The sequence below is a fragment of the Hippocampus guttulatus genome, chromosome 2 (genome assembly GCF_054856545.1).
Source record: "Hippocampus guttulatus isolate MCC_2025c chromosome 2, RoL_Hgut_1.0, whole genome shotgun sequence".
NCBI classification, from domain to species: Eukaryota; Metazoa; Chordata; class Actinopteri; order Syngnathiformes; family Syngnathidae; genus Hippocampus; species Hippocampus guttulatus.
In genome coordinates, this window is record NC_141262.1 from 15,860,682 (window position 1) to 15,876,154 (window position 15,473).

The 15,473-nt window shown below is 42.8% G+C and overlaps 1 protein-coding gene across 1 annotated transcript in view; it reads right to left on the reverse strand.

The window, feature by feature from the left end:
* gpc3 (glypican 3) overlaps window positions 1–15,473 on the reverse strand; it is a 98,666-nt gene that overhangs the window by 77,865 nt on the left and 5,328 nt on the right. Inside the window, exon 2 of the mRNA XM_086138831.1 lies at window positions 12,646–12,807. Within this exon, the coding sequence (XP_085994957.1) occupies window positions 12,646–12,807 (162 nt within the window). The remainder of the gene's footprint in view (window positions 1–12,645; window positions 12,808–15,473) is intronic.

A 15,473-nucleotide genomic window follows, 5' to 3' on the forward strand; every position in this document is an offset into this window, starting at 1 on the left:
CTGTTCATTGTCTTCGGGAGTATTCAATGATGAAACAAATTTTGTCAAAACTATAAGAGTAGATTTGTCAATCATCAGGAATGATATAATTATTTGGCTACATCAAAATATAAGGAAGCTGTATATTTATTTCATTGTCATCAATAGAGGTGGGCGGGGAGGGAGGGGTTGTTGTTTTTTTCTTTTCTTTTTTAAAATCATTTTTCAACCAAACCATGTCATGAGATGGACAGGTTTAGGATTATTTGGCCTTAGCAGAATATAAGTACCATTGTTTTTTTTCTCTCCAAAAAGCTCATCCCCTCCACCCAACCAACCATGGTTGTTTTGGCTCGATAGGTGAGCTCATGTTGCATAAGCAAATGAATATTTCATATGCAGATATTAACAATTCATCACTTTGGTGGCAGATGGTCAAAGGCAAAAGACAAGCAGTGAGGTCATAAATTGAGAACAGAGAGAACCGTAGAAACTGAAGTGAACAATTCACGGGGAGCTACTCACTCAATTTTTAAACTCGCACCGCAACCTACCTCTGTTAAACAACTTAGACGTGCGAGTAAAGTGACATCTGAGTGCACTTTGCCAAAGCCTGAGATGCTTTTCATAAGAAACAAGACCTTGAAGATTAATCCCGGAGCAGAGGTCCCAAATCACAACCTGACAAATAAGTAAGCACAAAGAAAAAGATAGACAGACAAACACCTTGTGGTCTTGGTGAGGTTGAACTCACTAAACTCAAAAGAGTTTGATCAAAAGGTGTGACGACTTTGACTTGAAAAGGCTCACAAACATTTCCAGCTCCGGCACATCAATTGTAAAGATACTGTATGTTTAGGCTTTACCTGAAGACTTTTGAGAAAGGAATTATATTTGGTCATGTGAGGCAAAATTGACGTTGGACGGGTTACTAAGTGGAACCATGTGATTTCTCCAGGTCCACCAAATAAGACAGGATGGGGACTTAGCCACCGCCCCCTCGCTCCCCCTTCACCCCCCCCCCCCCATCCCTCCAAAAGGTTTCAATCAATGTCATGCATGATGTAACATCAGCGTCTTGTGCATCCTCAGTGTATCAAAGGACTACCTCTGCGCATGTTTTGTATTCCTTCCTCCAAAAGAAGCAGCACCTTCAACAACAGCTGTTGAGTGACGAACGTGACAAGAGAAAAAGACAGACAATGGACGTTATTTGAAGAAAGCTGACTCCCATTCAAAACAGCAAAACCCAAAGTCACTTTTGGTGGCCTCGTGATTCGAATTTCTACCGACAGGTCTGAGGTTCAGTGATGGGATCTCATTTCTGGCCTTCCTGTGTGGGGATTGCAGGTTGTCTCGGTGTCACATAGTAAACTAAGATAGACTCCAACTCACCAGCAACCAGAACAAGTGACATAGAAAATGGATGGAATGGCCACCTTAGGTTTTAGAGGGGTTGAGTTGGACCCTGGAACAGATGAGTTCTATTCTGATGATTCCCGAAGGGAAAAATTGGTTGGAACCATCTCACATTCTGGAACGGACTGCTTTCCACCTTAGAGGTGTCACTGTACTTATATATGAAGGCAGTAAATATTGTAGTATACAAGTGTTACAAACATAAAGACATTGATTGATCAGGTTTATATGTTAAAAAAAAAAAAAAAAAGTTCAGGTTAGTTAGAGTATAATCATTTTGCTTGAAAAGGGCAGCTCGTGGTCCAGTGGTTAGCGCGTCGACCTCACAGTGCAGAGGTCGTGGGTTCAGTCCCAGCTCTGTGTGGTGTTTCCATGTTCTCCCCGTGCCTGCGTGGGTTTTTTTCCGGGTACTCCGTTTTCCTCCTACATTCCCAAAACATGCATGGCAGGCTGATTGGACACTCTAAAATGTCCCTAAGGTGTGAGTGTGAGCGCGGCTCGTTGTTCATCTCTGTGTGTCCTGCGATTGGCTGGCAACCGGTTTAGGGTGTCCCTGCCTAGTGCCTGAAGACGGCTGGGATAGGCTCCAGCACGGCCGCCACCCTCATCAAGATAAGTGTTGAAAATAATATTTATTTGAATTTCTTCACATTTCATGAGTGCCGTTGTACTGTCATGGATAAAGTACAAATTACAGTCCCATGGGAATTAATAGTGTGAATGTGATTTGCCTTTACTTTGTTCCCTAAACAGACTCTAAACTCAGTGTTTAGTCAAGTCAGCATGACCGACCTCTATGCTTCTCTGTGACAGGAGAATGAGTACAGTCAACAATGAAATACAAGAAAACCATGTAGTATTGATACAGATTTGTTAGTTTTATTTCTTTTCAATTTGCATCCATGTACTTTTTAGATTTTAGAGACATGCATGCGAGGAAACGGTATGCATTTGGCAGCAAACGGAACATATGGAAATACACAGGGTTCATTGGGAGAAGCTCATTTGCTAATTGCCCATGTCAATATGGGGCATTCCCTCTCTTGTCAGCTCTCCATCCCGACTCATGTCATCAGACAGCCCAAAAAACAAAAGGCTCCTTCTCTCAGCTGGAGATGGGAGGAGCTGTCAGTCCCTTCTGCTCTGTTTGATGAGAGCATTTCAAATGACACTTTGATCCTCGCTGCATACTGTTTGTTTTTCCTCCATGATGAAATTCAGCTCGAGAGGCATGCAACAAGGCGCATCATTAAAATGTGTCTCAAAGACCGAGAGCTACTAGGCTTGTCCTGAAAAACCACTCGTGACAATTTTGGGTCACATCAACATAAAGAACAGTGCGGTAGGTGGTGTAGGAGTTTACAAATGAATAGAAATCATGTATTCTCAAATGTGAAAAATAGTCCGCCGTGGTGACACAAAGACTCAAGTGAAAACATTTTTTTCTTTTACGAGAATAAATGACCTTGGGATCTCAAAAGGTACAAATATATGTCTCATTCCAGAATTGCAGGACATTTTAGCTTCCAAATTCTTGAAAAAGACACCTTCACTTTTCTGATTTTCTTCTACATATTCATCAACAATCGGGAATACATTTTCAAAGGCTTTGATTCGCTCATTTTTGATCAATGGTACAATTTTTATTTCATGATTACATATTTTTTTGGTGGTGCCTGTAATCACAGTAACAGCATTGCAGGAAAGAGATTTGCAAATCGGACGAATGTTAGCGATCCGTCAGGAGTAGAAGCTAGCTTTTTAGCTAACTGCTGCTGCTGGCCAATCTATGCGCTTTCCATTCTTTTGGAAGATTATTTCATAATGTGAAATACAGTGTATCATGTTATTCACTGCTTTCCTCTTCTTCAACCATGCTAAAAATGCTATGGTAACAGGGATGCGTGCATTTTGCTGCACACACATCCCAGGAGTAATTATTATTTAAAATATTACATTTATTAAAACAAATGCTCCAATGGGTACAAGAGACAAAATAAAATTGTGAAATTTAAGTTTCATTTCGACGGATTTATTTGAGATTCAATTTGGTGATGGAGGTTGGGACAAGAAAAAACAGGCATTTTAGGCGGTACTCTAGACTTATTTGGTATTTTTTAAACTATTTTCAAGCATTTGTTTTTCAGCTCTTTGTTTTTCAGAGTTGTTCTCAGGACAAGTAAATGTTTACTCAGAAAATACTTTTTTTTTTGTATTTTGTATGTGGATTATTTAAAATTTGATGGGTGGGACACATGTCCTCCAATTCTGCCTTACACAGGCTAATTCTAAAACTCCCATTACTTTCATTGATTTTTCTTTTTGTTCCACCGACGTTGTTGTTCATCAGAGAGAAATTATGACAACACTTTTAAAAGCATTAGAAATGCTCACAAAAGTTACCCGAATGTCTTATTCCTCCTTCATATTCAAAACAAGCAAATCCTTCACAGCAGAGATCAGCTCAGGATGAATACAACACAACACATTCACTCTCAGACGAGAAGCCACCCTTTGTTAAGCGCACATGTAAGATGAGCAGGCCAAAGTGTGTGCGTGTCTCACAGAGCCTCTTTTCTTTCATAATTCCACTTTTGAAGAATTTTTACCCCATGCAGTGCTGACCGGCTGAAATATTATCAACAGAGAGACAGCCGTCATGTTTGGGTTGGTCAAATAGAAAGACAGGGTTTAATTAAAAAGGTACATTCTAAATGGACTTTCAACAGAGTGCCAGCTTTGTTGCTAAGAAGGAAGCCGAGGCCTCCTGTGGAGACAGGAGAGCTTGGCAACCTACATAAAGCCTGTAGGGATAAGACAGACTTTTTGCGAAGCCAAACAATGAACAATGAGAGCACTGACACTAAATAAAAACCAAGTGATATTTGGGTATAACGTGTTAAATGATTCACATGATAATCGTTAAAGGCTAGCTTTATTACATGAAAAAGGATCCCCCACATCCCTCACAGTTAACTAGCCTGCATGATGAAAACAAAGCTAGCTACAGATATTAGTCGGCCTGGTCCACTTTTTGGCCTTTTACAAATCAAGCTTCGGTGCATTAGTCACTATGTACAGTATCATTTAAAAACATGAAAGAAAATTACATCGTACCATCAAAACATTCAAAGCTGTAAATCAAATAAAACAAGCAAACGAAAGAGGCTGTGTGAGGGGGGCAATGCTTTTTCAAGGTTTTTAAATGTGTTCAATAAAGCAAGAACCACTGCTTACTGTCATACATACCTGTACATAAATATGTAAGTATGTGTAACAACCAATCACCGTAAATGCTTTAAATGTTGCTTGAATGTAACCATTTCTTATACATAAATGTAAGCTCATGTGTTTTCTTTCTCCTATTCTTGTCAGAGACTTAACTGCTTCAAATGGACACTGGAGGCTGAGTGATAGGACCTAAAAATCTAACTACTCCAAAATTGCCCCGCCCCCTAAAAAACAATTCAGAATTGAAAACAGGCCACTTTACAGTGGAAATACTGTAGTCTCATAAAGTCCAGTTTTTCTTAAAGAGTACGCCTTGAAAGGGAATTTTCGATGATGATCCGATATCGTCCTCTGTCGAAAATCAAGCTTCGGCCGCATATCGAGCTGAACCAATCATAAGTGATTGTAGTGAACCAATAAGAAGATGGATAAACACACTCGTCACAGGGCCAGCCGGATGGTTTTCCGGAGGTGACTCTTCAAACCGATTGACTAAGAGAAGAGCCAGCGATTTCAGTGGTGTACGTGTGGTCGACGCCTGCACTCGAGGCCCTGAAGGCGCTGGACGAAAGAATATGTGCATGGCAGCAAATCAAAGATGAAATCTGATCGGACGGAAAAAAAACAAAAAGAAATACCTACAAAGGACTGGAAGCCTCGCGGCAAAGTCATAAGCAATGAAATGAAGACAATACACTGTTCGAAATAAATTATTTCCACTTCATTTAAGTTGTAAATTTAAGTCTGTGTTTCTGATAGTGTTTGTGCCTCAAGGCCTTGAGTGAACGCAACCACTATCATTATAAGCGTTTATGTATGTGCATAATGATGAAAACACACAGGGCACATATTGTCAGCGACTATCTGTGCCAAGTCTGTCATCTTAATCGAGTGACAAAGTGCATCAATTTTGCATTTGCCTCTGGGGACGCATACCAGATTTTCTTGACTCAATCCACAAATGGATAATGAGGGGAAAAAAATCACAGTTGGGTTGGATTCGCAGGTGCAGTTTTTTTTTTTATGTTGTTCCTTACACACTCAAAATATTCTCTCAGGCACTTCACTTCTTTGAGAAACACTCCTTGATGACTCCTTTAAACTCCAAGCAAAATTGGTGCACTCAAATTGGGAGCATGCACACACCACATACTGTAGCATTACTTTGTACAATAGTTTGCCAGAGAGAGCGTAAGAAAAAAAAACTAATGCGTGATGGGCATCATGATAAAACGCACTCAACGGCAATTAGGTTCAAGTTAAAATTGCAAGTTGATGGAAGAAGTTGTGGTAATGGTTGGTGTACCCCATTGTGTCTGCTAAACGATGCTCCGAGGAGCCCATTGGACGCAGGAAAAGTGCCTCTCCACATCATTAAGTTATTAGATTGGCCCAGGGCAGCACGTAAACAACTTCACGCAGCATGCATACTGTACAACCTACCAGTCTTTATTGGATTACTGAGGGGAAACTACTTCGGTCGACAAAATGATTGAATGGTGGAAGTGAGGCAAAGGAGGTATTATAGGAAAGGAGATGATGACAAGACTGACCTGCAGTATTCCCTGGTCAAGGGGATAGCTAACGAGCCGATTAAGAGAAGAGATGTGGAGGACACCGAGGTCCACTTTGGATTATTGGCTACCAGAGCCTGCCAAGATTCTCCACCATTCACCTCCTGCTTTATCTTGTTTTGACATACTAGCGCTGAAAATGTCCATCCAGCACTATTGGAGACACATGATGGGAATTCTTTTTGTCACGGTCAACCATGGCCACGGCCACAGCGGGTCAAAGACAATTGAATATTTGAGGTTTCTAATGAGATAATAAATATAGTAGCTGCTCGGAACAAGATTCGAAAAGCCACTCGTTATGAATTTGATTCTTGTAACATGCGCGAAAAAAGCCGGCACAGGGTCATGTTTACCACTGTGTTACATCACCTTTCCTTTATACAAAACACTCAATATGTGTTTGGGAACTGAGGACACTAATTGTTGAGGCTTTGAAGGTCAAACTCCTTCCCAATCTTGCTTGATATACAACTTCAGTTGCTCAACATTCCGGTGTCTTCATTGTCAGATTTTGCACCTCATAATGTGTCACACATTTTTGATGGGAGACAGGTCTGGACTGCAGGCAGGCCAGTATAAGACCTGCACTCTTTTACTACAAGGCCATGCTGTTGCAAAGCATGCGGAATGTGGTTTGGTGTCATCTTGCTGAAATAAGCAGGGACATCAATGAAAAAGATACTGCTTGAGTGACAGCATATGTTGCTCCAAAACTTGTTTACAGCTGTAAACATTAATGATGCGAGTCGGGCGGCGCGTGTCTCCATCAGCCGTCACTGAAACAGTAGTCTGTTAGTGACGGAATGAGAAGTTCCGTCGATACTGACCTGTTTAGGGACGATTACATCGATGGACGAAAACCCACTTAGACCATCAGTTTTTGACGTTTTCTATCACTCGTCATTTATCAAAGGGTAATTTGTTTTTTAAGGATGGGCTTGGCTTACTTTGTAACAACACAGTGATCCTGTTTCGTATGCGGTTTTCCATACACTGGAAGTATGTGTACATATTTTCTTTTTTTTGTGGGCGGGCCGGGCGGGGGTCATTGATGCGACTAACATGTTCCCCGTGTTTTTGTACTGTAATTAAAAACAGATAAAACAGTACAAATCTAATCTATTGACTTCAAACCTTTACACAGTATTACCAGTCTTTGGTAGCTGCTTGTGAAATGTGCTTGCATGCTGGGATGGCTCGCATCCTGTACATCTTATGCTTTTGAATGAGACCAGACAGGAAAGCAGCTGGTGCGCGCATGAAACGCAAACAAAAAAAAAAACACATTACTAGATTGTCTGTGCCTAAAAGGTACCCAAAGTCATCCATGCACTGACCTTGAGAACAGTTCACTGATCAAGCGTGTTGGTGGACTGGGCCGGCCTGCCCCACTTTAAAGCAGATATCACACTCACATGCTCAAATATCTATGCATGACATTATAACAATCCAGGCCAATCCTGTCATCTCATGTTTATTAATTGGGTTTGCTCCTTGGATTTGGTTGTGATTGCCTTGAGGGTGAGGATTGTTACCCCGCCGGCTGAAAAGGAGCAATGGACTGTGATGAAACTGAGCCGACAGGATTGTGGTCTGTGGATGTGCCATTTTACCCAAGGACTGTATAAGCACATGTACCGGTACACAAATTCTGCCTGCTCCACTGCACATGAAGGTGCTGCTCTCTTGACTGAGCGTGAACATGCTAACAACTATTCTACCATGCTGCCTTCAATCACGATGGGCTGTGGAAAAAAAACGTTTTGAAGTCGTTCAACTATGAAGTGAACACTCATCATATTGTAACTTCACACGAGACCTCAGCTTACGTGTCACAGTTTACTGACTATTAAAGGGAGTGTGTTTTGCTTTTTATTTGTTTTTTTTTTGCTGCCACACTTACAGCATTGCAAAGGAAGGACCAGTCTCAATAGGTCATCAGGCAAATGGAAAAATAGAAGGAAAAAAAATCTGTGCACTGACATTTGAAGCAGTGAGACTCACATACTGTATGTGTCATCTCAAGGCCGAATGTTTTGTGGTTAAGTCTGTTTTATTACTATTAACTGTAGTGGAATTAATGTAGGCAAAATGGCATTTTAAAAATTGTCTGAATAATCAGTCAATGACTCGTGAATGATTACCAGTAGCACATGGCAGCAGTCATAGGTACGTGACATGGTAATAGCAATCACATGGTCTTTTGACTATTCCTGTATGATAAAACTACAGTCAAATTATGAGTGGGAGATATGGCAAAAAAACACGATCACGTTTTCATCATGATTCTTTTTTTTTTTTTTTGACTAATTTTACTGACATTTTAAAACATATTTAAAATGTATGTAAACACCCGAAAAAGTTAAATAGGTTTGTCGTGTTGCCATCCGACATCCGAACGGAGTCTCTGCAAACTTTGTATATAACTTTGGTTTGCGCCTTGTCCGATGAGGGAAAAGCCAAACCAAGTCCACACTATGGAGGTGGAATTATTTTATTTTTTGGGACCAATTCTTTTTCACTTAGGCTTTGAGCCTTGGCTTTCCATTATACAAATAAACAGGACATTGACTGTACAGTTCACTATGCCTGCTGTGATTGGTTGTACGGGTGCACGTCAGCGGCTCTGGGCCTCAATAGAGCTAAACTGGATAGAATGTGCCCTATAGACAATGTCATGATCTTTCAGCTTCATGAGATCGTTAACATGTGAAAGTCCTTCACCATCAAATATCGTTGTATCAACCACCTCTAATTCAAAGTATTTTTGTTGTAACTTTTATTTTCGACTTCTCCCACAGCCTTGACACAGACAGCTGCAATGACATTGTGTATCGTCATTTTCACTGCGCTACATTATGTGTTGACTGACACGCTCTAACAGAATATTCATAATTCATTTATGGAATTAAATTCCCAGCATGTGCAACTTTGACTTCTCATTTCTAATTCTAAAGATGAGCACCCAGAACAGGTTTGCAGATTCTCATTTTGAACAAAAATTGAAAGCATCGGGCCATTACGAGTGAGGCAATCATGGCACGCGGGGGAAGTTGATATTATGATCTCGGTAATAGGAATCAAAATGAAATTTGAGTCTATCACAAATCAGAGTAGGCGCTGCAATTATTCCAATGCACATTATTTCCTCAATATACCATCAAGATATTAGTCAGGGCTCATTAGATTGCCAAAGAGCAAAGAAGGCATACTGCATGTATGTGAGCGCCGTACACTACTAGAAAGGCCTAACATCTTACCTATGCCTAATCATCCATCCATTTTCCGAACCGCTTAATCCTCACTAGGGTCGCGGCGGGGTGCTGGAGCCTATCCCAGCCGTCTTCGGGCAGTAGGCGGGGGACACTCTGAACCGGTTGCCAGACAATCGCAGCCTATGCCTAACCATCGGTCTGAAAGCAAGGACGAGTATTGAAGTCGTCATGCCCAACCAAGGTGCCGTGGCAGACTAGTGTGCGCTGATCATCAGGAGTGCCGTGAGATCCAATTCCACTCAATTTGTCGAAGAATTATTATTGATTCCATCTCTTGGTTGATCCATCTATGCGAGTGATGTATGGTGGCAGACAGCACAATTAAAAAGGCTAGTGCCATTAGATGGCAAGAGGTAAATTAAACTTGTGTATCCACCTGTTGCCATTCAAACAACAGTAAATCGTAGCTTCCATCAAGTATGACGGCTTTGTGTTCAATTAAACAGGGCCAGATTTCACACTGGGTATCGGTCTATTTGTGAAGTTGCCATTTCAGTCCTGACTAATGTGTCAATATTTACTTGCAGGAAGGCTCTGTCCAGTGATTTTTATTTCTTCTCAGTTACAACCACTATGCAAGTTAATGAAAGAGGGAAACTATTGTGTGTGTATTATACATAATCAACAGTTTTCCTCTGAACCTGCTCATTTAGATTTTGGACTTTATTACTTTTATTGAAGGAGTTGATACAATCCATCTACTAATTTTACCAAACTATTATTAAAACAGGTATCTCTGCTTCTACTTAAATACAGAGTGTGAGCATTTTTGCCACCTCTCCTGAACGAATGAGGGTGGGCGAAAGCAAACGGAGCCACAAGGAGAAGGAGGTGCAGAGCTGGAACACTCTGAGATGGGAGATAGATGAGTGGAGAGCGGAAGCCTTTTGATCTGTGCTAGGAGTAAGTGAAAAAAATAGAACAGCAAAGAATATAATTCCCAGTACTGGTAGCATTAACACATGAAGGAAGAGGGAGAGGGAGAAAGGTGGGGGTGGGGGGGGGGGGGAGAAAGAGAAAGTCAAATACATTGGCGGAGACAGACATGGAAAGAGAAGATGACAGGGTCTGAGGAAGAAGAGGAAGATAAAGTAGAGGGAGACAGATAAGGCCAGGATGTTAAAAGGATTTCAGGTCGGTGGGATGTTTTGGGAGCTCTCTGCAGCCCTTCACTAAAGCAATTAGTATTGAACCCCGTCTAGGAAAATACAGCGCTCTCTAATGTTGTTAGCTGTGGACAACCAAGTCGAGCAAACCGCACAGTCCCCATTAAACCCCATGTTTTAATTGCCGTGTGTGTGTGTGTGTGTGTGTGTCATTCCAAAGTTCTCTACACATAAAGAGGTATAAACCCGGTGAAGAAGTTTTGATGCAAGCATTTTATAGCACCCGTTACACAAAAAGTCTCAAAGGGTCTTGCAGCCGCATGAAGTGTCCCTCGACAATAGTAAGACTCTGTACATCAATTTGTTACACCCAGACAGGATTTTATGGCTTATTGGCAGTTGTAACTCCTTCAAGTTGATAATTGACTATAAAGAAAACGATCCATTTTCTGATCCCTTAAAAAGTGGGAGCCGCATGTACAAACTGTTGTAATTCCTGCACTTTATTTGGATGTAAATACTGCACCTGCAAATGAAATCAAAACGTCTGGCGTTAAAGCACACCTTGTTCTTTCATTTCAAGTCCATTGCGGTTTTAAGAGCCAAAAACATGAAAATGGTGTCCATTTCCAATGTTTATGGACCTGACCGCACAGGCAGTTTCACTGTGCTTAGCGATCATGAAATGCTGAGAGAAAGATCAATAGGAGACTTGGCCAGCCTGTTCGCCATGTGTGTGTGTGTGTTCATTGTGCTTTCTAGGACTACAATACTGAAAGTCTCTTTTTGAATGAGTTACATTACGCGTCATCTATATGTGTATATATATGAAGTCAAGATGGCGCCCGAGTAGGCAGCCGTCAGCAAGTGCTCTCACGAGCCTTGCTTTTTTTTTTTTTTTTTGTGTTTGTTTTGTCACTTTGTGTTTGTTGTTACCTCGTGTGGACCTGATGTGGACTTTTTTCAGCATTTTTTGGCCACGACATTCATCAAGGAGGAGACTCTGTGCTTGGTGGTTGCGCCTTCTCGGCAGCATGGGTATACCGGCACTGTTTTTGACTGGAGGAATGTCGGCGCCATTTGACTGTCGTTGCTGGACAGTCCCGGGGCGCTTGTGTCTTGCGCCTGTAATGGGCAGCATTTTTCACAGCCCCGCTTTGTTCAGCGGAGAGATCTGTGCTGTTGAACGGTCTGCGGCTGGATGGATGTAAGTCTTGAGGAGCCGACGATGAGAAGAAAGGAGCGTTAGCGCGGAGCGCCGATGCGGATTTGGAGCTAGGAGTCGCGGCTTGGAGTTTGAAGCGGATTACGTGGGACAGGAGAAGTGAACTAATCTCTTTTCGTCAATGGACGCTATAGCTTCGTGTTTGCTTTCAAAACTTAGCTTGTAGCAGACCTGTGCACATTTTCAGCATGACGTCTCTGATCCACTGGAGAAAGGACACTTTGATCCTCTCCTCTTTCATCTATAACTGCTTCAGACAACAAAGTGTATGCAGAAAATTGGTGAAGATTGCACGACTGTCTGTGTCCTATGTGTTGTGTTGTGTTATTTTTGTTATTTTGACTTCAAAATGGCGCCGCGAGAGTGGCTGCCTTTCCAGCAGCTCCTATATTTTGTTGTTCTACTTCTTGCTTTCATAACTTTGCTGCTGTGAATTGGGAATTTCTCCATTGCGAGACTAATAAAGGTTTTCTTATCTTATCTTATCTCACCACCTGTCTGACCTCTTCACCTTGAGTGGCTGTCTGAACTTCTGCTGTTTTTCACCGTATAGCTCCCAGTCTTAGGTGGAAGTGTACCATCCCTTTCCGGAGCGACACGTCTGCCTCCCAGAGCCAAACGACATCAAAAGTCTCGTCAACAATCTCCCATTTGTTGTTAGAATCCTTGATTTGAACAGCAACACGTTGCCGCTTCTAGAACGGACGGGCACATTACATTGTGAATGTGCGTCTGAGGATGTAGCTACGGATACCAGTGCAGTAATTGTCCCATAAAAGCTTCTAAAGTTGAAACCATTGCACGTATTTGATATTTGTCAACTCAGCGCTTACCTTGGAAAATGGCAGCATTCTGGATGATAATACGCTTGAGTTGAGCACTGACATCTTGCAGGCCGGACTCCATGTTGCTGCGAGCGGCAAACTGATAGCGCTCCTCCATCTTTTTAGAACAGCAGGCGGGGCCTTTGGTTTGGCAAACCTGCAGGTCAGCACCTGGCAGGAAATCAACAGGGGCATGAGGCTTTGAGTCTTGATGAGTACAAGGAAAGAAGCCAAACTGCGACTGATGTGTAATTTTATAACGGTTTCTGCCTCGCACACCATCAGAGCAGTCATCAGACCAGATCCTGCCTGAATAAACTTGAGATTTTTGAGCCAGTGTTGCTTCGGGAAAAATAAACAGCTGCTAAAAATATGAGTCATTTGGAGACTTGCGCCGTGTTGTTTCCCACAGAGATCAATTTGGTCAAGAGAAATTTCGGGACCACTCAAGGCTTCAGTGAGATCAAAAGTATTTTCTTTCCCCACAAAGTTGGGAGCCAGGAGCAGTGTTTCTTGCAGACAAACAAAGCCAGCATGTTCTTAGATAACACGACCGCTGGTAAGACTGGCGAGGTTGAAATGTGCAGTTGCCAAGTGATTCCCTCGGTCGTTTACACATCGAATGATAAGAATTAATTGGGCTCACAAAATTTTCTCAAACGTGGATAAACTAAGAATATTTCTCGGCACGGTAGCTGAACAATAACTGGAATTCATTTCAGAAATTGACATCTGAAGGAAGAGAGACAATTAAGATGAATGTTGCGTGATTCCGGTAATTGGAGCGATGAGACAGTGTTGCAAAGTCACTTTTGTCAATCCCCATACAAAACCGCACCAAACACTGCAGTAATAAAAACACAGCCCAGTTCAAGATAAGATAAGATAAGATAAGATATCCTTTATTTGTCCCACAATGGGGAAATTACAATCAGAATTCAGAAAGGAAAAACGCTGGGTACGGAGAGGGAAAAAAAACCACGCTCGAACTATCCTCTTCCGAGGATAATTTAAGTCCAGGATAAAAAGACCCTAGCACATGAATAAGCATTAGACAGTTACAACAAGTCACAAGACATAACATGTATAAGGGGGGGGGGGGGGGGGGGGGTGAATGGGAAGGGGGGGGGGGGGGTAGGGTAACCGCGACACGGCTGACGATGACCAGCCGCACGGTCACCGTTGCGCTCCGCATCATCGAACCACATCACGGGGGAAAAAGAATCGGAGCAATGAAGACGGTGATAACAAGGATGTGTATGCGCGTGTGGTTGTCCAGTTGTGTATGTGTATGCGTGTACAGGTCATAGCTGCTTCGTCGAGGTCTGCTCATCATGAAGACAGTCCCGGCTTATCAGTCCATGGCCGAGAAGGAGGGGGGTTGGTGGCGGGGGGCCCTAGACTCCATGCGTATTTCCATCCAGGGGAAAGGCCAGATAGCGTTGTTTGTTTTGGAGAGACGGCCGCCAACAATTCCAGACTGCCTTGAGTCCTTGGTCTGTATCTCTCACTGGCGCCGATCAGCCAATCCTCAATTCCTTTTCGAAGCGAAAATTCCAACGTCTCCATGGTATTATCGATCGCACGGAGTCGCTCCAAACCGCAACAATATTGCGGTTGAGCTCAGTCACCGCTTGAGTCTGAGTGTTGGACATTCGCGCCAAGCCATCCAGAGTGACCGGCAGCTTCTTCACTTCCAATAGAGCTGCTCCCGTCGGTTGAATTTTGCGATAGAACAGCAAGCTGCCAACACCAAACAGCAGCATACCTGTTATCAAAAGGCCAATAATGTAGATGTCTTCCACGTCTTCCACGGACAGTACTGTCAGGCACACCGGTCTCCACTTTCTCCATGGATCCAGGGCGTATCCGGCAGCAAGTGTCCCCGGACTGCACAAGACTAAGTGGCGAGCAGGGAAAAAAAAAGGTGGGAGGGCAGGGGAGCAGTGCAGAAGCGTCCGCCTTTGTCGAGAGCCAAGCAGAGAGCCAATTGGACACTCCAACACAAGAAACACATTAATCCATCCATTTTGCGCAAGGGTTGCGGGGGGTGCTGGAGCCCATCCCAACCGCCTTCGGGCAGTAGGCGGGGGACACCCTGAACCGGTTGCCAGCCAATCGCAGGGCACACAGAGACGAACAACCATCCACGCTCACACTCACACCAAGGGACAATTTCGAGTGTTCAAACAGCCTGCCATGCATGTCTTTGGAATGTGGGAGGAAACCGGAGGACCCGGAGAAAACCCACGCAGGCCCAGGGAGAACATGCAAACTCCGTACAGGGAGGGTGGAGCTGGAATTGAACCCGGTACCTCCGCACTGTGAGGTCGACGCGCTAACCGCTGGACCACAGGGCCGCCGAAACACATTAATGCTTTAACAATCTGCATTCTTTAGTCTTTGTGATGATGTTGAACTTTGCCAAGACATTTTCTCCGCTGTCTATTCATGAATGAGACACACTTGCACATGCAAATGTCCTCTGTTTTAGAAAACAGTATTTCAGTGTTTAGATGGCATGACAGTTTTAACCCTTTTAAATTGTTAAATAGGCAGTCATTCCTTAATGTTAATAATTTTTGTGAAACCTCTTCAAGTCAAGCTGAGCGTGGGTACTCCAATTACATCTTGACTATCTTGTTTCAAATTCATTGTGGTGAGCTAGAAAGGCAAAATCAAAACAACTGATTCCATCAGTCCATCCATTTTTTTTATTTTGCTTATTCAGATATCCAAAGTCCTTTTCAACAGCCGAACTGCTATGTTGGGATATAAATAGTATTGCCTTCGCCTTATAAAAGAGACATTTTTTGGCACCTGAGACAGTGTTTGGA